General features: G+C 38.7%; 2 protein-coding genes across 5 annotated transcripts in view; both read right to left on the bottom strand.

Annotated features, from left to right (window-relative positions):
* ubr2 (ubiquitin protein ligase E3 component n-recognin 2) overlaps nt 1–5,381 on the bottom strand; it is a 53,667-nt gene extending 48,286 nt beyond the window's left edge. For 2 of the 3 annotated variants that reach the window (XM_077247057.1, XM_077247058.1), the window contains exon 1: nt 5,169–5,380. In XM_077247057.1, the coding sequence (XP_077103172.1) occupies nt 5,169–5,252 (84 nt within the window). In that variant the 5' untranslated portion in view covers nt 5,253–5,380. Of the gene's footprint in view, nt 1–5,168 lie in introns of all 3 variants that reach the window. The other variant, XM_077247056.1, reaches the window with a different exon arrangement.
* An 830-nt stretch (nt 5,382–6,211) lies between these two features.
* Nucleotides 6,212–24,909, bottom strand: LOC143754852 (transient receptor potential cation channel subfamily V member 5). Of its 2 annotated transcripts, XM_077247069.1 has the most exons (19): nt 24,637–24,908; nt 24,373–24,511; nt 23,307–23,449; nt 23,128–23,214; nt 22,819–22,969; nt 22,000–22,161; nt 21,233–21,342; nt 20,241–20,369; nt 20,064–20,155; nt 19,871–19,982; nt 18,832–19,002; nt 14,009–14,079; nt 13,755–13,922; nt 11,796–11,914; nt 11,516–11,720; nt 7,196–7,406; nt 7,033–7,109; nt 6,750–6,919; nt 6,212–6,548 (listed from the first exon to the last, which is right to left on the bottom strand). In XM_077247069.1, exons 1-19 carry the CDS (start codon nt 24,703–24,705, stop codon nt 6,505–6,507), a joined length of 2,430 nt encoding a protein of 809 aa, XP_077103184.1. In that variant the 5' UTR covers nt 24,706–24,908; the 3' UTR covers nt 6,212–6,504. The 2 variants fall into 2 exon arrangements, with proteins under 2 accessions (XP_077103184.1, XP_077103185.1); XM_077247070.1 differs by lacking the exons at nt 22,819–22,969; nt 23,128–23,214; nt 23,307–23,449 and having other exon boundaries at nt 24,637–24,909.

Genomic DNA, 24,909 nt, shown 5'->3' with positions numbered 1-24,909 from the left:
CAGACCATGGGGAAAACTTGAATCATACACTTATACAGACTGTACATTATGTATAAGATGAGTCCTATTTACAAAATCAATTCATGACATCTTTCTGACTTTTATTTCAAAAGCATCATACAGTACTACATTCTCTTGAATAAATGATTCAATAACAAATGCATTTTTTAATAGTCAGTTGTTGCCACCTAATGGCGAAACAATGTAATCGATAAATGCGTTATTTTAAGCGTCAAGTTTCTATCAAAAGCTGATTTACTCTATTTTTATTATTCTATTCTATTGCATAGTGTTTATATTTGAACTTTTATCCAAGTACTTCTATGATAATTTGAACTATTGTATCACAGAAATAATGATACTATGAGGTTGAAAAGAATGCGGTTTCATGACTACTCTCTCTGGGTCAGCAGCAACAGATTTAAATGTTGCGATATGATTTCGTCAAAGGTTTGAGATGAAATGGAAGATGATCGCGCAGGTGTTTGAATCATGATCAGTCTTTTAAAGATGAATCGTGAAGCTCTATTGTCTTGTCTCTCTCTGCATACGAGTAGCGGCGAGAGCTCTTCAGTGCTTTCAGTCTCATGTCACTATCACACGTCCACTTGAAAGGGATATTACGTCACTTTAACACTCATAGATAACGACACATTTCATCCTGTGTTGGAACAAAAGTGGCTAACTTCTGTCAACCTCATCTATAAGCAAGGACGAAAATAAAGCACTTTAATTTGAATTAATATCGATTCTGTAATAATTAAAAAACTCGATAGCGAGGTGAACCGATTTTTTTCTCCTAGCCCTAACACACAACTGTCTGAATATTAGAACTGCAGCCTTTTTATTTTAATCATTTTAAATCTGCATAAATTAATTTAGTCAATTAGTGCTACAGTGTGAAAGCAGACACAGAGATAAAAAAAGGCAAGGTAAATAGATCAGGTGGACAAAGGTCAGGTTTGAAAAAGGAACACTAGTAGTCTGTGTTTGATTGCATTGCTGCATCCACTGTTTTATATTTGCATGACCTTACAGGACTACCAGTTATTTAAAACATTTCTCAACAAAGTTTATATTTAGCAAGTACTAGGCAGAACACAATGTTTGTTCTAGAAGTGTGAGGTTGGAGCTGCACGATTCTGGATACATTGACAGTCACGATTTGTATAAAAAAATTTTAAACTGAGATCAAGATTCTCCAACAACTAAACAAAATAACGTAATTTACTAGAGGTTCAGCCAAAATATTAATTGCTGAGGTCTATTTAAAATGTTTCATTATTCTGAAATATTTAAAACACTCGGTTTGAATGAATGATTCAATGACTCATTCAAATACTTCACGTTTCATAACTGGATGAATCAGCGTTTTTGAACGAATCTGACAAATACATTTTTTCACTTGTTACCACATGGTGGCACAAAGGTGTAATCGATTTAATCGTTATTTGAACCACCAAGTTATGCCGAGTTCAGACTGCACGATTCTAGCCCCGATTTTGGCTCGCCGACAGGTTTTGAGAAATCGCAGACAAATGCCCGAAATCACAGGCAAATCTGTGCTCGTTCACGCGAGTGACAATCACGCAGTGTGAATGAGCAAAAACGCGATCTCAGAGAATCGCCGATTAGTCACCGACGCCCGTGAGATATTTGGCATGCTAAATATCTGGACCTGTCGGCGATTCACAATCCTGCTGTGTGAAAAGTGTTCTGACTGAAAACTACATCGGAGATGACCGACAGCCAATGAGAGAGCAAGATACAGGACAGCAGGGTGTTCAGGGAGCAGTTATAGACCAGAATATCAGTATTTTAATAGATAGGCCAATATTTACAATTATATCAAACAGAAGTTGTCGGCGATTCTTTCTTTTGTAAAGTCATGCAGTGTGAAACCTCCTGTTGCCGATCCATCGTGCAGTGTGAACACACCAGCAACTGAATGTTACCCCAGATAGTCACGCAGTGTGAAAACAACAGTCACACGATTATTTTGAAAATCGTGAAGTCTGAACTCGGCATTACTTTAAAATCGGGGATTTGCTCTATAAACATAAACATCTATGAAATATAAACTTTGATCCCAGACAGTACTTCTGTGATAGAATATTTGTAACAGAAATAATGATACGGTGTGGTTCGTGAAGCCGTTTCATACCTAAACATGATAACTGCTCTCTCTCGGCCAGCAGCAGCGTGCCGTAAACACAGATTTGAATGTTGCGGGGTGTGTTTTGTCAAAGGTTTAATAGACAGAAGAATCGCTGTCAGTTAGTAATAAGATTGTGTGGGTGTTTGAATCGAGATCTCAATCTTTTAACCATTAATCGTCCAGCTCTATGTGTGGTGTAACCAAATTAGATTTATGTGGGGTTTTTTTCTAGATTACACAGCAGACATTACAATATGGACATTTTTGATGGAAATTACATTAAATAAACATTTAATCCAATTAATTTCATCTGACTATTTTTCATTTCATTTAGAAGTTTTCAAACATACTAGAAAATTCACAACACAGAATTTGTGGAAACAAAAATTTTCGTAGAATTTTTTTAAATTTTTTTTATTACTAAAATGGTTGTTTTTATTAATATTCAAGCATCACCGAAAATGACAGACAGTGACCAAAGGTAGCTCTGGCATAATGTCAATAACACTTCTACAAAATTAGTTTGTTTACAGTTATTGAGGTAAACATGCCTAAATTACCACAAAAAAAGGTACCGGCACCAAATTACCGGTTAAAATATGAACGGTACCCAACCCTAGTGATGAGATGATTGGTTCATGTCCGCTTGAACTGAGGCATTACATTGATCTGTTAAACCTTATTAAAGAGCACGAAAATAACTATTGCTTGAATTTCATAATAAAATCAACAGAAATTTTAAGATGAGACTTAAAGCTTTTTTCGATTATCGGATGGCAGGCACGCTACAAATGTTTAGTTAAGTTTTGTTACGCATCAACAGAAAGCAGCAAAGACTAAAAGATTTTAGATTTAAAAACCATACCATTACGGATTAAAATCAAGAATTTTATATTGTCAATCCAGAGCAAGTGCCCACACAGCTGACATGTTTAACTGATGTAATTTATCCACGTTGTGCGCACGAAATAGACGCTGAACACAGTGAAAATGTGCCATCAGAGAAGCGCTGACGAAACATCTGTTTCAGTCACTGATTCAACCCTTCAAAACCATTTCAGACCGAAACTGAAAGTTGCTGTTTCGGCCGATAAATTTTGGTAGCTGCAATCTCTAGATTACAATGGCAGTGATCTTTTACTGCTAACTACCTACATATTGCAAAGTTTCTAGATCGACAACCGTATTTAAATGTGCAATTGAATTAGTTGTCATTGACACTAATAACAACAAAACAATCTGATACAGTATGTCAAATAATCCGTATTAAGTCTTGGAGTGTACATGCAAAATAATTAGACCCGCAACTTTATATAATGTTAAACTTTTTCAGTTTTTTATTACTAACATTTCAAATCAGACACTCAGTGACTTTTTACATTTAAATTTACAGATTTTTAACTAAAGAAAAGCAGAGAAAGTCTCATGCGAAGCCAGGTTATTCCATCTATTTTTCTGTTGATATGAAAAATCAGGTACATTTCGCAATATAGCGGGTGAATGTATATTGCGATGTAATGATGAACTATATGCCTTTCTCCACTGATGTTCTAAGTTGTTCAAAATGTTTCTATGGATGCTGTTTTTTAGAAGGCCGCTGTCTGACTCTGAGATGATGAACGGGAACATGGTTTGTGTAACATACAACATAATATTAGCTATTTAATAACATAGTCAAGGCTAATCATGTTAATTTCCGTTATGACGTTGTAGAGAGCGATTCATAAAATGCATTACCATTCTTATACATACTTGTAGACGAGCCTGTATGAGTGAGTGAGCCCTCATTTGCATATTCATGTGTCCACATATACTAATTTGCACAAAATTGCACAAATAAATATGCATGCTTTAGATTAGAAGACAGCCATGTAGTAAGCTCACTAGGTTTTGTAACTATATTATGCAATTATTTGTTTCTAAAGAAATGACTAATAATAACCTAGCTGATGTCCAACAGCAGGTATGTGCCACAATCACATGCTAAAAGGAAACACAGGGATTACATATGCACAGTAAGCGGAATTTGGCAATCTCTGTTACTGTCTACATCGACCTACTAACCTGGATTTATTGCTAGAGAGCATATAGCCAAACAATCCAGCATCTCTTTTCAGACAATTCACCATATGCATGAGTTGATTTGAGATTGCCAATCAGATTGTAGTTTTAGCGCTATAGACCTATAACACAAAATGATCCATGTTTTCATGCACATGGTGATTAATAGAGTCTAATATAGTCAGGATAATGTGCACTGCTGTCGTTCAGTCTATCAGACAATACAAACCACGTCAAATTGAGGTATTGTATGTGGTTTTAAACAGCCACCGCCTGTGCTACATTGAAAAAACAAATCTACTTGTGTTTATCAGATAGACGTGGCATGGCAATATAGTGGTTAAGCCGATAAGCAAAAATGAAAAACAAACACAGGTAACTGAAATATGTCAAATAAATCAATGTTTAGTTTGTTAACCACAACATTATTCAATTAAATAAATACAGCTCTAATGTTTTTACAGGAATGCAGAAAATCTACACAAATAGACAGGCTCGGTTTGCTTGTCTAAATCAATTTAAACGGCGTGTCAAAAGAGCTGTCCGTGAAACAATGTTATTAGAAGAAGGCAAAAACGTAAAGATAATGAACAAAGCCAATGTTGTTTTTATCCAACTCTTGACAGATCATTTTAAAAGCTAATTTCTTTGTAAGCAAAGCCATAAGTCAGACACCAAATGTGAGAAATTAAAGCATTTATAACGTGTGGATATATTACAGAAATATATGAGTAAACGTAGTGTTAAATGCGTGTTTTGGAGCTTGAGGTGTGAACATTTCTCAGGCTAGCTTGTTAGCGCGTTAGCAGGACAACACTCATCAAAACAACCCGAGATGAGGAGCGAGAAAAACAGAAAATTCATCGCCCTCGCAGCGACTTCCGCCAACAAATATATATAATTCATCAGGATAGAGCATTTGCAGAGTCTTTATAAAACTGTCGCCTACCGCAGCGGTGTCCTTTGCGGAGAAATTGAGGAATTCGCTACACAGAGCGGACGGTACATCGCGATCAGTCTCGGCCGCCGCCATCTTTCCTTCAGTGCCCAGCAGCAGCAGCAGTGACTGTGCGGGAACCGGAAATCAACCCTACTTCCGTCACAAACCTGGAAAACTTTTCTGCTGACTAATGGAAAAGTACGGTCTGTGTCCCTGCTGTTGCCTTGGTGACAAGTCACGATAGTAGCCAGCCACTCCTTCTCACAGGTTTTACCAAAACATCTGGTGTTTCTAAAAGGAAATGAGTTGTCCTTCCAAACACTGTATGCTGTTATTTCTCTAATAAACTCCCTACATAAGCAGTCTTTTAAGGTTTCATAGAGGTGCTCATGATGTGAAGGCTGTTCTAGAGCATTTTTGAAAAACCATTATGCAGTTATTTTTCTATCAACCCTTAAAGGCCAGTTGTTGGCCTATCAGTGATGGCATGATATCACATTTTTGAATCTGAACACAGTAAGATTATTAGTGAATATGAATAATAATTACATGTTCTTTCTGTTCCTCCTGATGAAATATTATAACAATTTAAGATAACTATTCAAAAGAAAATAATTTATTCCTGTGATTAAAGCAGATTTTTTTCAGCATGATTTCTTTAATCTTCAGTGTCACGTGACATGATCCTTCAGAAATCATTCTAATAAACAGATTTGCAGCTCAAGAAACAATCATGTGACACTGAAGACTGGGGTAATGGTGCTGAAAAGTCAGCTTTAATCACAATAATAGGCCTAAATTACATTTTACAATATATTACCAAAGAAAACATTTATTTGAAATTGTAATAATATTTCTTAATATTACTGTTTTACTGTATTTTGATCAAATAAATGCAGCCTTGGTGAGCAGAAGAGACTTCTTTCAAAAACATTTAAAAAATAATATTAATTCCAAACTTTTGACCGGCAGTGTGTATTAACAGCATATGAGTTTTGAATGGCATGAGGGCTTGTACATAATGAAAAAAAAATGCATGAGTGAACAATTCCTTTTAAGTTTTCTGGGGTTCAGAGAAAAAGACTTGGTCTTCTCTCACTTTTAATATTTAAATAAAAACCTTAATAATTAAGATACAGTCACTTTAATATACACAGATGCAAACCTATATTGTTACAGTAACTTGGTACAATGCATAACTTAAGAATAATATAATAAAATAAATGTTGGTCACAAAATCATGTATGTCTTGCTGGACAGAAATCCTTTCCAAGTCTTGCTCCTGGTTGATTCGGTGTTGATTTCAGTAGTTCATTGATCAGTTTCAGAGGTTCTGCTATCCGGTTTAAAGTTGTTTTGTCTCTGAGTGTGTCTTATCCTCATCAGTGGCTGCAGAAACACCAGTAACATTACTTAAAGGAATAATGTGGATCATGAGCCTAAGTTGCACTTTGTCATTAACCATGCACAGACAATATTTCAGATTCAATGACTACCTCATTAAAACCAGTAAAACTGGGCAGAAATGAACTTGCAGTGAACAGCATGTTTGCCCCACAGACTTCCATAATAAGTGCATAAATCTCTTACATGATGTTGAGTTTGTCCAGGGCTGGATCAGATTGAGCAGCAAACTGTGGAGTCCCTTCACTTCAGCCTTCAGCTCACTCAGGTCCTGACTCTGCTTCTGCTGGTCTTTCTGAAGTCTGTGAAGAGTCTTGAGATGTTCTTCTCTCTCTGGAGGTGCGACGCTTCTCCTTCTGTTAAAACAAAAACAACATACGTATGTTAGGCAGCTGAGGTGCTAAGATGGTAGCACGAAAAAATGGAATAATCTAAGCCCAATAAGTTCCAAGATGTTCAATCTACCAACCTTGTGACATCTCTGGCATCTGCATTCTGAGGTGAGATTGTCTCTCTTTGGATGTTCAGATATTTATCTAAAGTATCCTGCAGAGCATGAAAAGTTTCAGTTATTCTGCGATATAAGAAAAGACATTTAAAATATAACTTCCAGTAGTTGTTAACGAAGAAACCTTGATCTGTTCCGTAAGCTTCTTCATCTCTGCATGCTGTTCTGGGTTAGTGGTGACATCATCATCATCAAATAATTCTCCAAGCGGGGCGCAATGGCGGTGGATGTGCTCGTTGTCATAGCAACGTCTCAGACAAGGCATGGATTCCTCTATCTGCAGAATGATCGCTGCTTGTTGCATCACAGCATTGGCCAGTGCGTTGTCATAGACCCTGCAAACATAAGCGTTCAGCAAAAGGGTTAAAGGAATAGTTCTCCCAAAAGTGAAAATTCTACCCAGGTCGTTTCCGTACAATGAGAGTTCACAGTGAGCATATCCTTCGTGCCCAAAATGCACAATGAACGTTTCATTACGATATGATCTAGCATTAATTCTCTTAGCCAGCAATACAGAATTTGCAGATAGCTCAAAACATGGCGCCAGAGATTAAAAATTGTATTAGATCCAGGAGCGTGCAATCAATATATAAATATAACAATAATATGTGCCTATTTTACACAACCAGTTGCATTTGCACAAAAAGTCTTTGAAAACTGCAAATCCCTTATCCCATTTTTCCTTTATCCCATCAAATCTCCATGAGATCATCAATTGTTTGAGGATTAGGGCCGTCCCTAGGGCGGTGCAACTGGTGTGACCCGCATGGGGCACCGTGCCAAATGGACAGAGGGGTGGCCCCGCACCAAATGCCCCGCTCATCCCCGGAACACGATTGTGAATGGACCGACGGGAACATCCCTACTACCCAACCCTCCCAAACGGACCACGTTTAACTACCTAAATGCCCCAACCCGAAATGCAATCACAAACAAAAACAAGAAGGACATCCCCACCTGCAACCCTACCAAACGGACTACTTCCAACTCCACCAATCAGAATGCAATCACGAACAAAAACAAGAAGGACATCCCCACCCGCAACCCTCCCGAACAGACCACTTCCAACTCCACCAATCAGAGCGCAATCACGAACAAAAACAAGAAGGAAATCCCCACCCGCAACCCTCCCGAACAGACCACTTCCAAATCCCCCACTTGGAACGCAATCATGAACAAAAACAAGGACATCCCTACCCACAACCCTCCCGAACAGACCACTTCCAAATCCCCCACTTGGAACGCAATCACGAACAAAAACAAGAAGGACATCCCCACCCGCAACCCTCCCGAACGGACCACTTCCAACTCCACCAATCAGAACGCAATCACGAACAATAACAAGAAGGACATGCCCACCCGCATCCCCTCCCGAACGGACCACTTCCAACTCCCCCACTTGGAACGCAATCACGAACAAAAACAAGAAAGACATCCGCACCTGCAACCCTCCCGAATGGATCACTTCCAACTCCCCCACTTGGAACGCAATCATGAACAAAAACAAGAAGGACATCCCAACCCACAACCCTCCCGAACGGACCACTTCCAACTCCACCAATCAGACCGCAATCACGAACAACAACAAGAAGGACATCCCCACCCGCAACCTTCCCGAACGGACCACTTTCAACTCCCCCACTTGGAACGCAATCACGAACAAAAACAAAAAGGACATCCCCGCCAGCAACCCTCCCGAACGGACCACTTCCAACTCCACCAATCGGAACTCAATCACGAACAATAACAAGAAGGACATCCCCACCCACAACCCTCCCGAACGGATCACTTCCAACTCCACCAATCGGAACGCAATCACGAACAATAACAAGAAGGACATCCCCACCCGCAACCCTCCCGAACAGACCACTTCCAACTCCACCAATCGGAACGCAATCGAGAACAAAAACAAGAAGGACATCCCCACCTGCAACCCTCCCGAACGGACCACTTCCAATTCCACCAATCAGAACGCAATCACGAACAATAACAAGAAGGACATGCCCACCCGCAACCGTCCCGAACGGACCACTTCCAACTCCCCCACTTGGAACGCAATCACGAACAAAAACAAGAAGGACATCCTTACCTGCAACCCTCCCGAACGGACCACTTCCAACTCCCCCACTTGGAACACAATCACGAACAAAAACAAGAAGGACATCCCCGCCAGCAACCCTCCCGAACGGGCCACTTCTAACTCCACCAATCGGAACGCAATCACAAACAATAACAAGAAGGACATCCCCACCCACAACCCTCCCGAAAGGATCACTTCCAACTCCACCAATCGGAACGCAATCACGAACAATAACAAAAAGGACATCCCCACCCGCAACCCTCCCGAACAGACCACTTCCAACTCCACCAATCCGAACGCAATCACGAACAAAAACAAGGTCATCCCCACCCGCAACCCTCAAGAAAGGACCACTTCCAAATCCCCCACTTGGAACGCAATCACGAACAAAAACAAGAAGGACATCCCCACCCGCAACCCTCCCGAACGGACCACTTACAACTCCACCACTTGGAACGCAATCACGAACAAAAACAAGAAGGACATCCCCACCCGCAACCCTCCCGAACGGACCACTTCCAACTCCACCAATCAGAACGCAATCACGAACAACAACAAGAAGGACATCCCCACATGCAACCGTCCCGAATAGACCACTTCCAAATCCCCCACTTGGAACGCAATCACAAACAAAAACAAGAAGGACATGCACACCCGCGACCCTCCCGAATGGATCACTTCCAACTCCCCCACTTGGAACACAATCATGAACAAAAACAAGAAGGCAATGCCCACCCGCAACCCTCCCGAACGGACCACTTCCAACTCCCCCACTTGGAAGGCAATCACGAACAAAAACAAAAAGGACATCCCCACCTGCAACCCTCCCGAATGGATCACTTCCAACTCCCCCACTTGGAACGCAATCATAAACAAAAACAAGAAGGACATCCCCACCCGCAACCCTCCCAAACGGACCACTTCCAACGCCACCAATCCGACCGCAATCACGAACAATAACAAGAAGGACATCCCCACCCGCAACCCTCCCGAACGGACCACTTCCAACTCCCCCACTTGGAACACAATCACAAACAAAAACAAGAAGGACATCCCCACCCGCAAACCTCCCGAACGGACCACTTCCAACTCCATTAATCGGAACGCAATCACGAACAATAACAAGAAGGACATCCCCACCCGCAACCCTCCCGAACGGATCACTTCCAACTCCACCAATCGGAACGCAATCACGAACAATAACAAGAAGGACATCCCCACCTGCAACCCTCCCGAACGGACCATTTCCAACTCCACCAATCGGAACAAATCACGAACAAAAACAAGAAGGTCATCCCCACCTGCAACCCTCCCGAACAGACCACTTCCAACTCCCCCACTTGGAACGCAATCACGAACAAAAACAAGAAGGACATGCCCACCCGCGACCCTCCCGAACGGACCACTTCCAACTCCACCAATCAGAACGCTATCACGAACAACAACAAGAAGGACATGCCCACCCGCAACCCTCCCGAACGGATCACTTCCAACTCCCCCACTTGGAACGCAATCACGAACAAAAACAAGAAGGACATCCCCACCTGCAACCCTCCTGAATGGATCACTTCCAACTCCCCCACTTGGGAATGCAATCATGAACAAAAACAAGAAGGACATCCCCACCCGCAACCCTCCCGAACGGACCACTTCCAACTCCACCAATCAGACCGCAATCACGAACAATAACAAGAAGGACATCCCCACCCGCAACCCTCCCGAACAGACCACTTCCAACTCCACCAATCAGAACGAAATCACGAACAATAACAAGAAGGACATCCCCACCCGCAACAGTCCCGAACGGATCACTTCCAACTCCACCAATCAGAACGCAATCACGAACAATAACAAGAAGGACATCCCCACCAGCAAACCTCACGAACGGATCACTTCCAACTCCCCCAACCCCACTTCACCCGGAAAGAAATCGCAAACAAAACCATTGGGGGCATACCCAACCCCCAACCACTTTCTAACTCCTTTCTCTTAACGACCCCCCCCCCCTCCCGTACAGAAAAATCATCAGTGACAATGACATCTTCTAGGGTACTGCAGCACAATTGTGGCGTTTGAACAGATTAAAAGAGAATGCGCAATTTGATGTAGAATGATCGACATACATTGTGTGCAGATGTAACTAACATAGTTTCGATAGCGTCTTACATGAAAGTTTCAGTGCATCTTAAAATATATACAGTAGTGGCCAAAATTTATGTCCGGCCTTGGAAAATGTATATCTTCACCCTTTATTTAAAACATGAAATGCTTGCTTCATTTGCTGGCATTGATTCACATTGATATATCGTTATTCGTTACACCCCTAACATGCATATCATAAAAGTACATATGACTTATTAATACCTTTGGAAGGTATCAGAAAGCAGAGCAATCAGTAAATTAACACAGAGAATAGCAGACAGGGCCAGAAATGTTCCACAGAGAAGGTAGGCCATCACTGCGTCCACATCCATCATGGCATCAAACTCATACTCATCCACCAGGGTGATGCGGTACAGGCTGTAGAGCAGCTCAGGAACCGTCTCCATACTGGGCACCTCAGCTAAACCTGAGAGCAATAGAGGAAACGTTTATGTCTCATGCATCATGTCTTTAACTATACTGAAATTCTTTGTGACAGTACCTCCAAATATGATCCAGAAAGCACAGGCATATGGAATGTAGATCTCTATATAGAGAAAGAGGAAACGCAGCACGTCTCCTGCAATCTTCCCCAGCATGACAATGAAGGGACCCATAGCTCTAGAGAATAACATCACATTTACCTGGAGTACAATCATGTGTCACGGTGTTGGCTAATAGAGTGCAAAGATCAGGTGGAAATCATTCAAATGTCATCTTTACTCACCCTCATGTCCTTCCAAACCAGTATGGCTTTCTTTCTTCTTTAAAACCCACAAGAAGATATCTTGACAAATGTCTCAATCTTTTTTGTTCATACAAATAAAGTCAATGAGATGCAATGTTGCTCTTCAAAATATCTTTGTGTTCCTTCAGAACAAAGAAATGTATAGGTTTGGCACAACATGAGGGTGAGCAAATGGCACAATTGTCGTGTTTGAGGAACCATCACTTTAATTGACAACATAGACAAATTGTACTGTAATTTTTGTCTCAATTGCATCTTTTGTAAAGTTTCATTCACTTTATAATAGTACACTACTCTTTGAAAGTTTAGAGTCGCTAAGATATTATAATGTCTTTGAAAGAAATCACTTCCGCTCACCAAAGCTGCACTTATTTGATACAATAAAAAACATAAATATTGTGAAATATTATTAAAATTTAAAATAGCTGGTATACAGTATATATATTAAAAGGGCATTTATTCCTGTGATCAAAGCAGCATCATTACTCCAGTCTTCAGTGTCACATGATCCTTGAGAAAACATTCTAATATGCTGATTTGCTGCTCAAGAAACATTTCTGATTATTATAAAAAAAAATTAAACAAACTATTTTTAATATTGTGAGTTATGTTGGAGCTGGTTGATTTGATTCACGTCTTAGTATTTACGGAGTTATTTTTGCAATCCCTATGGAAACAATGTGAAAAGGCTGGAAAAAGTGGCCAATTATTACTTGAAAAGTGAAATGATATTCCATCATGTGGAAATACTGCAGTAACATTTAGAAGAAGTGACTGAGTACATGGTGTGCTGACCACATATTCCCATGGTTACCTAGCTCACGAACTGGAGGCCACCTGTGGAGTCTCAGAGAAACCTGAGATATGCAGGCACTGTTGCTTGGGCCACTGAGCAGCTGGGTCAGTTCGGCTTCAGGCGCTCTGTGTGCCGTAGCATCCAGGAGACTGTAAAGGTGTTGTCATTATATCTGAGGGCCTTGCTTTGCAGCACAAGTATCTATGGTAACTTTCTGCCACTGACCAGGTGTTCCTACGTTCTCCAGCTTTCTCTCAGACGCATAGACGCTTCACGACTCCCTTTAAAACTGTTTATTTCACGCATACATCTTTTAAAACTGAATTGAGAAATGGAGAATTTATGATTTAGCCATTTTGAAAATGAAAACATTGTGAAATATTATTACAATTTAAAATAACTATTTTCTGTTCGTATATTTTTAAAATGTTATTTATTGATGCAAAGCTGAATTTTCAGCATCATTACTCCAGTCTTCAGTGTCACATGATCCTTCAGAAATCAGAAATCAAAAAAATAAATGACAAATTAAAATATATTCTAATAGGAAACATTTATTTTAGATTGAAATAATATTTCACAATATCCACGTATTTTTCATCAAATAAAATCAGCCTTAGTGAGTAAAAGAGACTTCTTTCAAAAACATAAAAAAATCTTAATTATTCCAAACTTTTGACCGGCAGTGTACAATTGGATGATCCTTTCGTCCAATTTCAACTTTCGTTGAAATTTTATTATTAACATTCCAGATTACATTTTCATTTTTCATTTAACTCCACAAGGAAAGATGTGTTAATAGTATGGGTTATTAGATTTTTGGAAATCATAATTAGTTCCTCTAAAATCAAATAGTCTTGACCTGCAAGAGCCAGTGGAGGTCAAGATCCCAAAGTTACTAACAAAACAGTACATACCTAAAAGCTCGGACATGCTTCATTAGCCTTAACCACAGGAAAATAATGGAGACTGCGAAGAGGCGAAGACTGTTCTGTCGAAGTACGTCAGACACTAGAAATATGTCCGACAAGTGGATGCCCAGAACGGCCAGCAGCAGCAAATACACTAGCCAATCAAAGATATTCCTGAGGGTGACACATCAGCATACTTAGTGTATTCATTTTCTGCACACTCTTTCACATTCTACACTGGCTTATTCTGTGTGCATTACCAGGGGTCTTGAGTGTAGGTTCCTTTCAGGTTTCGAATATACCTAATTTGGCCTTCTAAGTAATTGCGTTCCTGTATTATAAAGCAAAACATTAATTATTACAATTCTGTATTTTATTATTGTTTATTTATGAGAAATTAATGTATACTGTACACCACAGTCAACTTTAGTTGAAAACTTTTGAGTTGAAAATAAGTCAGGCCATAGCATCATTTACACTGAAAATGATTTCGACTCGTCTCTCAGTTTGTAAAAACAAACACAAATTGTGCTGACAATAATGCACTGAAAATTGAATTCTATGGGGAAAGCAATGCAGAAGGGTCGTTCAGCCAAAAATGAAAATGCTGTCATCATTTATTCACACTCATGTCGTTCCAAACCCGCGAGACTTTCATTCATCTTCAAAACACAAATGAAAATATTTTTTAATGAAATCTGACATTTCTGTCCCTCCATTGACAGCTGACACTTTGACGCATCAAAGTTCATAAAGAGATCATAACACGAATCCATGAATTGGGTCCAAATTTTCTGAAGAGACTCAATCGCTTTACAGTTGTGGTCAGAATTATCGGCACCCCTGGTAAATACGATCAAAAATGGCTGTAAAAAATAAATCTGCATTGTTTATCATTTTGATCTTTCATTCAAATAAATTTTCAGGCTAAGTCAACGTTTTCTCAAAACTCCCTACTGCAGCTTTAATTCTGACCACAACTGTATATGATGAACAGTTTGAGTTTAGGCTCGATTGTACTTGCGTTCTGCGTAACACGAGAATTAACCTCATTGGTTCTCGCACCAGTCTCATTTTTTATTTAAATTGTACAGACAAGGCAGTACAATTTTATCATAAAATGTGGACACATATAATGTTTAAGTTTTACATTTTAAAAGTTTGTATTTTAACACATACAGGTGCTGGTCATATAATTAGAATATCATCAAAAAGTTGATTTATTTCAGTAATTCCATTCAAAAAGTGAAATTTGGATATTATATTCATTCATTACACACATACTGATATATTTCAAATCTTTATGTCATTTAATTGTGATGATTAAAACTGACAACTAATGAAAATCTCAAATTCAGTATTTCCGAAAATTAGAATATTACTTAAGAACAATACAAAAAAAGGATTTTTAGAAATGTTGGCCAACTGAAAAGTATGAACATGAAAAGTATGAGCATGTACAGCACTCAATACTTAGTTGGGGCTCGTTTTGCCTTAATTACTGCAGCAATGCGGCGTGTATGGGGGTAGAATTGTTGCATTATTCCAAATAAATAGATTAGATCCACAAATAAACGTAAAGAGTTTCACAAAAAAATATAAAACTCACAAATAAATAAAATTAGCTTTGCAAATAAAAATATATATTTACAAATGTGTTTTATGCCACAAACAAAAATCGGCCTGGTATTTATTTGTGAACCGCTTTCTGTGCATTTGTAAATCCCCCTCGCATTAGTGGATTTTGAAACACTTCTAGTGTTGACGTGCAGACAAATCCACAAATAAGTGGACTCCACCCACCCTTTACCTAAGCCAATCAGATATCTCAGTAAACAGATGCCCGTTCTTCTTCTGAAGTAGCGGTTACACGCAACTACGGAGGACACATCATTTGCCCATTTGCTCCTTTGTCCAATGTAGAAGCCTCCACGGGGTAGGCACGATGTAATAAATTTCAAAACGGATGATTTTGTCTTTTAAAGCACAATCGTTGTGACAAATAGCTAGCTATAGGACATAAATATTATGTAGAATACAAAATATCAGCCCAAACGACCATCATAGAAGATTTAACAGCGGTTTTGAGTGGATAATGCAATGCTGAAAAAATACATATTTGCATTTATATTGGATGCTGTAAGTAACTTTTACAATACAATATTATTAAGTCTGATTCAAATGAAATATTATTTGTGTGATCAAGCGTTTTAACGGATAAATTCAAATCGCTTGTCTGCTGGGCATTTCACTTTTAAATGCATGTTATAGCCTATATTAGATCCACGGACCTGCTATTTAAAACTTGACTGAAGAAGTGGGAAAAGCTGTTGTGACAATAATTTCCCCAATATTACACAAACTCGTGTATTTATCACGAGGTTGAATCCAGTTATTCATTAGTCAGCAACGTATTTATCCTTTTCTGTTTTATCATGAATAACGTGACGCTTCCATAACGCGTTGTTCCCATAATGTAAGCGCTGTTTCTCTGCCATTTTCAAAGGCTCATAAAAATGTGTCTTGGCTTGATACGCAGTCTAATGGTCTAACTCTATCAAAATCCAAATTTTAAAATATATTTTCCTGAAGCAATATTATGGCCTTAGCAGCTATAGCCTTACACTTCCATTTGAGCCAATGCAGATGAAGGAGCAAAGTTATTTCAGGGCAAGACCACTCTGATCGTAAAGCCTAACGTGACTAGTTGTAGCGAGAACGTGCTACGATTAGTCAGCTAAATGTGGCCGTTATCTGATTGGCTTAGGTAAAGGGTGGGTGGAGTCCACTTATTTGTGGATTTGTTTGCACGTCGACGCTAGAAGTGTTTTAAAATCCACTAATGCGTGAGGGGATTTACAAATGCACATGAACCGATTCACAAATGCGTGAGGGGATTTACAAATGCACAAAAAACGGTTCACGAATAAATGCCAGGCAAAGTTGTGTTTGTGGTATAAACAACATTTGTAAATATATTTTTTATTTGCAAATCTCATTCTTTTTATTTGTGAGTTTTATAATTCTTTGTGAAACTCTTTACATTTATTTGTGGATCTTAATCTATTTATTTGTGAATTTGATATATTTTTGTGAATCTCTTTACATTTATTTGTTGATCATAATCTATTTATTTGGAATAATGCAACACTTCTACCCCCATGGGCGTGGCATGGAGTCGATCAGTCTGTGGCACTGCTCAGGTGTTATGGAGCCCAGGTTGCTCTGATAGTGGCCTTCAGCTCTTCTGCATTATTGGGTCTGGCGTATCGCATCTTCCTCTTCACAATACCCCATAGATTTTTTATAGGGTTAAGGTCAGGCGAATTTGCTAGCCAATTAAGAACAGGGATAACATGGTCCTTAAACCAGGTAATGGTAACTTTGTCACAGTGTGCAGGTAGTAAGTCCTGTTGGAAAATTAAATCTGCATCTCCATAAAGTTGGTCAGCAGCAGGAAGCATGAAGTGCTCTAAAACTTCCTGGTAGACGGCTGCGTTGACCTTGGACCTCAGAAAACACTGTGGACCAACACCAGCAGATGACATGGCACCCCAAACCATCACTGACTGTGGAAACTTTACACTGGACTTCAAGCAACATGGATTCTGTGCCTCTCCTCTCTTCCTCCAGACTCTGGGACCTTGATTTCCCAAAGGAAATGCAAAATGTACTTTCATCAGAGAACATAACTTTGGACCAATCAGCAGCAGTCCAGTTCTTTTTGTCTTTAGCCCAGGCGAGATGCTTCTGACGCTGTGTCTTGTTCAAGAGTGGCTTGACACAAGGAATGCGACAGCTGAAACCCATGTCTTGCATACGTGTGTGCGTGATGGTTCTTGAAGCACTGACTCCAGCTGCAGTCCACTCTTTGTGAATCTCCCCCACATTTTTGAATGGGTTTTGTTTCACAATCCTCTCCAGGGTGAGGTTATCCCTATTGCTTGTACACTTCTTTCTACCACATCTTTTCCTTCCCTTTGCCTCTCTATTAATGTGCTTGGACACAGAGCTCTGTGAACATCCAGCCTCTTTAGCAATGACCTTTTGTGTCTTGCCCTCCTTGTGCAAGATGTCAATGGTCGTCTTTTGGACAGCTGTCAAGTCATCAGTCTTCCCCATGATTGTGTAGCCTACAGAACTAGACTGAGAGACCATTTAAAGGCCTTTGCAGGTGTTTTGAGTTAATTAGCTGTTTAGAGTGTGGCACCAGGTGTCTTCAATATTGAACCTTTTCACAATATTCTAATTTTCTGAGATACTGACTTTGGGGTTTTCATTAGTTGTCATCATTAGTTATAATCATCAAAATTAAAAGGAATGAACACTTGAAATATATCAGTCTGTGTGTAATGAATGAATATAATATCAAATTTTCACTTTTTGAATGGAATTACTGAAATAAATCAACTTTTTGATGATATTCTAATTATATGACCAGCACCTGTATTCCAATGATTTGCCCCTGCAGAGACAGCCACTGCAAGTGCATCAGAGTAAAAGATCAAAGGACCGGTTCTGTAAAAGATTTTGAAGCCTGATAAAAATTTTTTTTGACAGAATGCCACAGATTATGTGAATACAGCTTACATTTAAATTAAATATAGTCTTTAGTATGAGAAAACTTCTTTTTAATGGGTTAGTTTACCCATTAATTGAACATTCATGTCTTTCCTAACTTTGCATCATCTTTGAAACACAAGTGAAGATTTTTTTAATGATTTCTGTCACCTCATTCAACCAAAACTTCAAAATGTCATACACTCCTCATAAAAGTAGCCCATATGAATTGAGTGCAGGTTTAATCCAAGTTCTCTAAAGAGAGATGCCTGCTTTATAACGACAAACAGATACAAATATTGATAGATGCACATCAAATATGGCAAAAGGAAGCCCAAATATGCTTGACGTGGAGGTGAGTAAATGACGGTTCATTTTTGGGTCAATCAACCCTTTAAAATACATACCAAAACATGGGATCCATTTTAACATCAAAAGGCTTGAATTAAGATTGTGAGCTCAGTCCATAAGGTTATTATATCTTTCTCTCTTGAATAAGAGCTGTATGGGTTCATCATGTTACCTCAGGCCACATGGGGTGCGAGCAGCTCAAGTCCTCATTGATCTTCTGCACAGTCCAGCACTGCCAGCGCTTCAGTTTCCTCCCAGATCTCACGATCTCCATCACTTCCCTGTACACTTCGGTCACCGTCAGCACCAGAGCCAAAACCACCAGCAACACACGCCACCAGTCCTACCAACAGCAGTGCGTGTACTGGATGAGTGTGTGTGTGTGTGTGTGTGTGTGTGTGTGTTTAAGCAAGAAAGAGGAATATTCCAGTGCTCGCACAGCTGTTTGCATTGCGTGTTCTAAATCATGTTAAATATGTCCACGAACATCAACACAGGACAGAGAACTGTGTTCATCAGGCGGTTTCATGGGGTCTTTAGCCTACAGTAGAGGCCAAAAGTGATGTGCAGAGGGAATAACTGATTTGAATGACCCTATAAGTTCGATTAAACCACCAGAATATAAGGGAAATGTGTTATTTTTAAAACACTATACTTGGTTCGGGTGTTTTATCTGACTAAATCATTTAGGGGAAAAAAGCAACAGGTAAGCTACAGGATTTATTTTACTGTAAAAAAATTAATTAATAAAAATCGCAAAGCAAGAAGCTCACAGGAAAAAGCATACATTGGCTATTTTTGCCAGCCTGGGTAAAAATTATGATCTCACAATTTGGCGTGATTCATTGCGTTATCACAAATTGATTCCAAGCACAACTACAAATTATGTTTACAAAATCTTTTAACAAATTTGTAGTAATATTTGAATAAAGGGTGAAGATGTAAATTTTCCTGTCCATCATTTTTGCCACCTACTATACGTATCAAAAGTACTGATCTATTAGGATTAGGTTACACTTTATTTGAATGGTCCACTTTAGACATGCTATTGACTGTAAGTAAATTTGCAACTACATGTGAACTTATTCTACTTCCCCGAACCTGAACGTAACAGTCTACTAATACTCTATTGAGACAAGTAGTTGCAATGTACTTAGAGTAAGTAGAATGTCTAAAGTGGACCATTGACTATAAACTGTAGTTAGTCTGACCTGAGGAAGATTGTAGCGATCTCCATTGGGACGAACTGACACAGATATGGCTACTGTTGTCCAGGACACGATAAACAGGAAGTTGAAAAGCAGGAGTATCCAGGCGCCCGTTCTGTAGGAAAACATTTCATGTGATGCGAGTCAAGCCCATGTTTCTCCATGCGTCAGCGTTGGACTTTGATAAACGGTTTACCTGCCATATAAGTTCCATTTGACAGTGATGAGTTTGAGCACCACGGGGTGCATGATGAGGTCCAGTTTACCTTCATTGACAATAAACTCCAGCTGTGGACAGAGACAGCTCTCATAATCCAAGGCAGCAACACCTGTATCGAGGAACTTTATATGAAAGATGTTTAAAGATGTGTACCGGTGATGATGGATCAGAACCTTTTGGGTCTGTCTTGTCAGCCGGCTTTGGCTCCAGAAGATGAAGGTAGTAGAACTTTTGTCGGGCCATTCGGTCTTTAATAAGGAACTGATTCATTGCCTGATCAGCCTGTCGACACCAACATGAACTGACAAGTTCACTGAGAATAGTACACTACCGTTCAAAAGTTTGTGGTCGGTATGATTAATTTGTTAAAAATACAGTAATATTGTAAAATATGATTGCAGTTTAAAACAACTTTTCTATTTGAATATGTTAAAATGTATTTTATGATTTTAAAATGTATGTAGCTGAATTTTCAGCATCATTACTCCAGTCTTCAGTGTCACATGATCCTTCAGAAATATTTCTAATATGATGATTTGATGATCAAGAAACATTTCTGATCAATGTTGAAAACAATTGCGCTGCTTCATATCTATGGAAACTATAACACAAATTTTTTTCAGGATTACTTGATGAATAGAAATTTGTTCAAAAGAACAACATTTACTTGAAATAGGAATATTTTGTTTAAGAATGTTTTACTGTCACTTTTAATCGGTTTAATGAATCTTTGCTGAATAAAAGTATTCACTTAAAGGCTCCAACTTTTTTTTATAAGCACTGACATGAATATAAAATAATGTAAAATTATTCACTTATTTGAGTTATATTTAAATTATTATACTAAAAAAATATTTTTTTTAATGTTTTTTTTAAAATAATGTATGAATTTCACTAGACTTCATAATACCATATGATTGCAATCTCCAAAAAAACCTTGCAAAACTTTTGCACTTGCGTCTCCTCTAGTATTGCATTACTTGGGTATTTCCAAAAATTTTGTAACAATACTTGTAATGTATCCATCTTGGATTAATGGCCTTTTCTAGTATTGTTTTTCATTCGACAGTCACTTTGGAAGCATCTACTAATCTCCGAATGTTGATTATCTTGCACTGTAACCATAACAGTCCTTGAGTACTCACCACGGGACTCATTTTCGTGATCATGGCCGTAATGCAGAGCTGTCCGTCAGAGTCCTGCACTCCAGCATCTGCTCCAAACCCCAGCAGCAAACGTGCCGTCTCACTCCGGTCTGCACATACAGTAACAATAACTCTCATCTAGAGACTTCTTCGACTGCAGTCATCAGACTTGTCCACTGTTAGAGCTTGAGGACATGCATTAGATCTGACCTCGTGGATACACTACTGACATGTCTAGTTAAAGGGATAGTTCACCCAAAAATGAAAATGCTGTCAGTTATTACTCTCCCTCATGTTGTTCAACCCCGTAAGACCTTCGATCATCTCCAGAACACGAATTAAGATATTTTTGATTAAATCTGAGAGCTGGATCACTCCTCCATAGGCTTCTAAGGGATTGAAACTTGTTCCCCGAAAAGTTAGTAAAGACATCGTTGAAATAATCCAAGTGACTACAGTTGCTCAATCTTAAGTTTATCAAGCGACGAGAATACTTTTTGTGCGCAAAACCCCCCCAAAATAAACAAGTTTCAATCCCTCAAGAAGCCTATGGAGGAGTGATCCAGCTCTCAGATTTAATAAAAAATATCTTAATTCGTGTTCTGAAGATGAACGAAGGTCTTACGGGGTTGAACAACATGAGGGGGAGTAAATACTGACAGAATTTTCATTTTTGGGTGAACTATCCCTTTAAAGACCAAAAGGTCAGGTGTTTGAGCCCCACTCGGGGTCAATCTGTGCATACAAACTGCTAATAAGAGCCTTACCGAAGTTTGCAGCCAGCTGTAGAGGCGTCCTCTCTTTATAGTCTCGAACAGCGATGTCCGCCCCGTTCTGCAGTAACATCCTAACTCCAGCAACTGCGTCATTCTTAGCAGCGAAGTGCAGCGGCGTCTGCTTGTCTTTCAATGTGCGAGCTTCAACGTCAGCTGCGTTACAGAGACAACATACACATTACTGTACAAAAGTTTTGATTTATTTAATTCATTCATTCATTTTTGAGAGAAGTCTCACCCAAAGCTGCATTTATTTGATCAAAAATACCGTAAAAACAGTAACATTGTGAAAATCTTTATATATGTTAATTTTTTTATTTATTACTGTGGCGAAAGCTGATTTTTTTAGTGTCACATGATCCTTCAGAAATCATTCTAATATGATGATTTGATGCTTAATAAACCTTTCTGATTATTATCAATGTTGAAAACAGTCGTGATGCTTCATCATTTTGTGGAAAACACATTTTCCATCAAATGGCAAAAGAACGGCATTTATTTGAATGCATTTATCATAAATGTCTTTGCTGTCACTTTTGAACAATTTCATGTGAACCTGCTGAATAAAGGTATTAATTCCTTCAAAAAAAAAAAAAAAAACTTTTCACTGACAGCAACCTTTTCAATACAGTATAAAGGCCTATGTGGCTCGTCTTTTTCTTTAAATGAGTATGAATTTAAATGCAGTAAATTCATTTTCCTTTCAAAACCCTATATATTATTATGGCCAATTTATTTTAAAATCACAATTTTATCTTAAATTCCTGATAGACAAATCCTGAATTTTGCTGAGTCCTGATAGACACAAACCTCCTCTTTCTAACAGGAAGTGCATCATCTCCTCATAATCCAGAGCTGCCGCCACATGAAGAGGCGTCACTCCAAAGGCATCGGCCCTCTGAAAATCAGCCCCTCTTTCCAGGAAAAAACGCATCACGTCCACGTTCCACGCCCGAGATATCTATCATAAGCACAAACATCTGTGAATGTTTTACAGCTGTTCATAGGCAAGGCGTGACTTATATTCTCAATATTTCAATACAAACATCAGGTGAACATTTACATCACAGAATGACAATTTATGGCATATGTGTCTTACATAAGGAGTCAAACATTAACCTCATGCAGGGCCGTTTGCCCGTATTTGTCTGCTGAGTTCGGGTCGGCTCCATGTGTGAGGACATCATTCAGCAACTGCAGGTCCACCTAAAGCAAAAATCAATATCACTGTGTGACTCTGACAAATATGACAGCATGATCCCGAAGTTCACCAAAGTGGAGCATTTGCTTCATGTTACCTCATCTGTGTCTTTATTGCTGGCCGCCAGAACTCGAAAGTGATCCAGAAGCCTTTTATTCAGCTGGATCTTCGTATTCTTCAGTCCATCTACAGCGTCTTCATCTGTTGCCAGACCCTTGTACTTGTTGCCCACATATTCCTCTAAACAAACACAATAATTTATATTTAGGATTGATATTACGCCGAAAACTAAAGTACCATAGTGTTTTTTTTTTTTTTTTGTGGACATGTTCAATGTATATACCTTGGATGTATATTGTAAAATACAATGCTATATATTTGACAAAAATATAGTATATATATATATATATATATAAAATAATAATAAAAAAAAAAAAAATATATATATATATATATATATATATATATATATATATATATATCATTGTTTTTTTATTATCATTCTTATGTTAAAAATAATTATTAATCAAGATGTTTATTTTGAGCATCAAATCCTCATATCATACTGATTTCTGAAGGATCATGTGACACTGAAGACTGGAGTAATGAAGCTGAAAATTCGGCTTTGATCACAGGAACAAATTACATTAAAATGTATTAAAATAGAAAGCAGTTCTTTTAAATTGTAATAATATTTCACAATATTATTAGATTTACTGTATTTTTGAACAAATAAATACAGCCTTGGTCAGCAGAAGAAACTTAACGTAATTTCCCAAATTCTTGATCGATAGTCTAATTTTTCAAATTTCCATATACTGTGTGCCATGATAATGCCATGGTTTTCTTTTATGTACAAAGATATATAGCACTCATAAATATAATATAAAATACTATACCCTGTGGTATTTGAAAATGATAATACTTCATGGAATACCACAAAAAAAAAAAACATGGTATATTTCAAAGTACCACATTATTACCTTCTGATACATCAATGCACTACGGTACAACTACAGAAGCTTTTTCTAAGAGTAATCGTAATCAAATAAATGTTCCATCATTGTTAAAGTTCGCATTATCACAACCTTCTTCAAAAACACACTGTACAAAGAAAATAAAAAGTTAGAAAACACTTTATTGTATATATTTACTGTAAATACCAGTGTGTTTCTTCCTCACAGGCCTGCGGGCAGCATGTCTCCAGCGGCCTCTTGCATATGACGCCAGGTGAGCGACTGACCGTCCCACATCTTTAACTGAGGTCACGGATACCCGAGGAGCAAACATCGGCTGCACTGACTACAGCAAAAGATACAAAATTCATAAGTAAAAAAAACATCACCAGATAACACAACAGTTTAAAATGTGAGTTGTGCTGAACTCAACAGTTCAGGAGATGGGAAATAATATTTCAGTTTCCTCACCTGACTCGAGACTCCATCAGTCAGTTCGAGCTCAATGTTATCATGCCCAGCTCGCCCAACTCTCTTCATTCTGCTCCTGTACTCATCCGAGAACACCCGAGGATCTCCTTAAGATGCTAAAAGAGTGAAGTTACAGCCCCAAACATGAACTCAGCAGAAGTGTAATGGAAGCAGGACAGCAGAAAATGTGCAGCTTCACGTCAGTTACCCTGATGTCTTTAATAACAGGCTGTGTTTGTCTTCACATGATTTGTTTCTCAGTTACCAATACTG

The sequence above is a fragment of the Siphateles boraxobius genome, unplaced genomic scaffold (genome assembly GCF_051911475.1).
Source record: "Siphateles boraxobius isolate OS27281-9 unplaced genomic scaffold, OSU_SipBor_1 104, whole genome shotgun sequence".
Taxonomy (NCBI): domain Eukaryota; kingdom Metazoa; phylum Chordata; class Actinopteri; order Cypriniformes; family Leuciscidae; genus Siphateles; species Siphateles boraxobius.
This window is presented reverse-complemented; position numbering and strand designations above follow the sequence as displayed.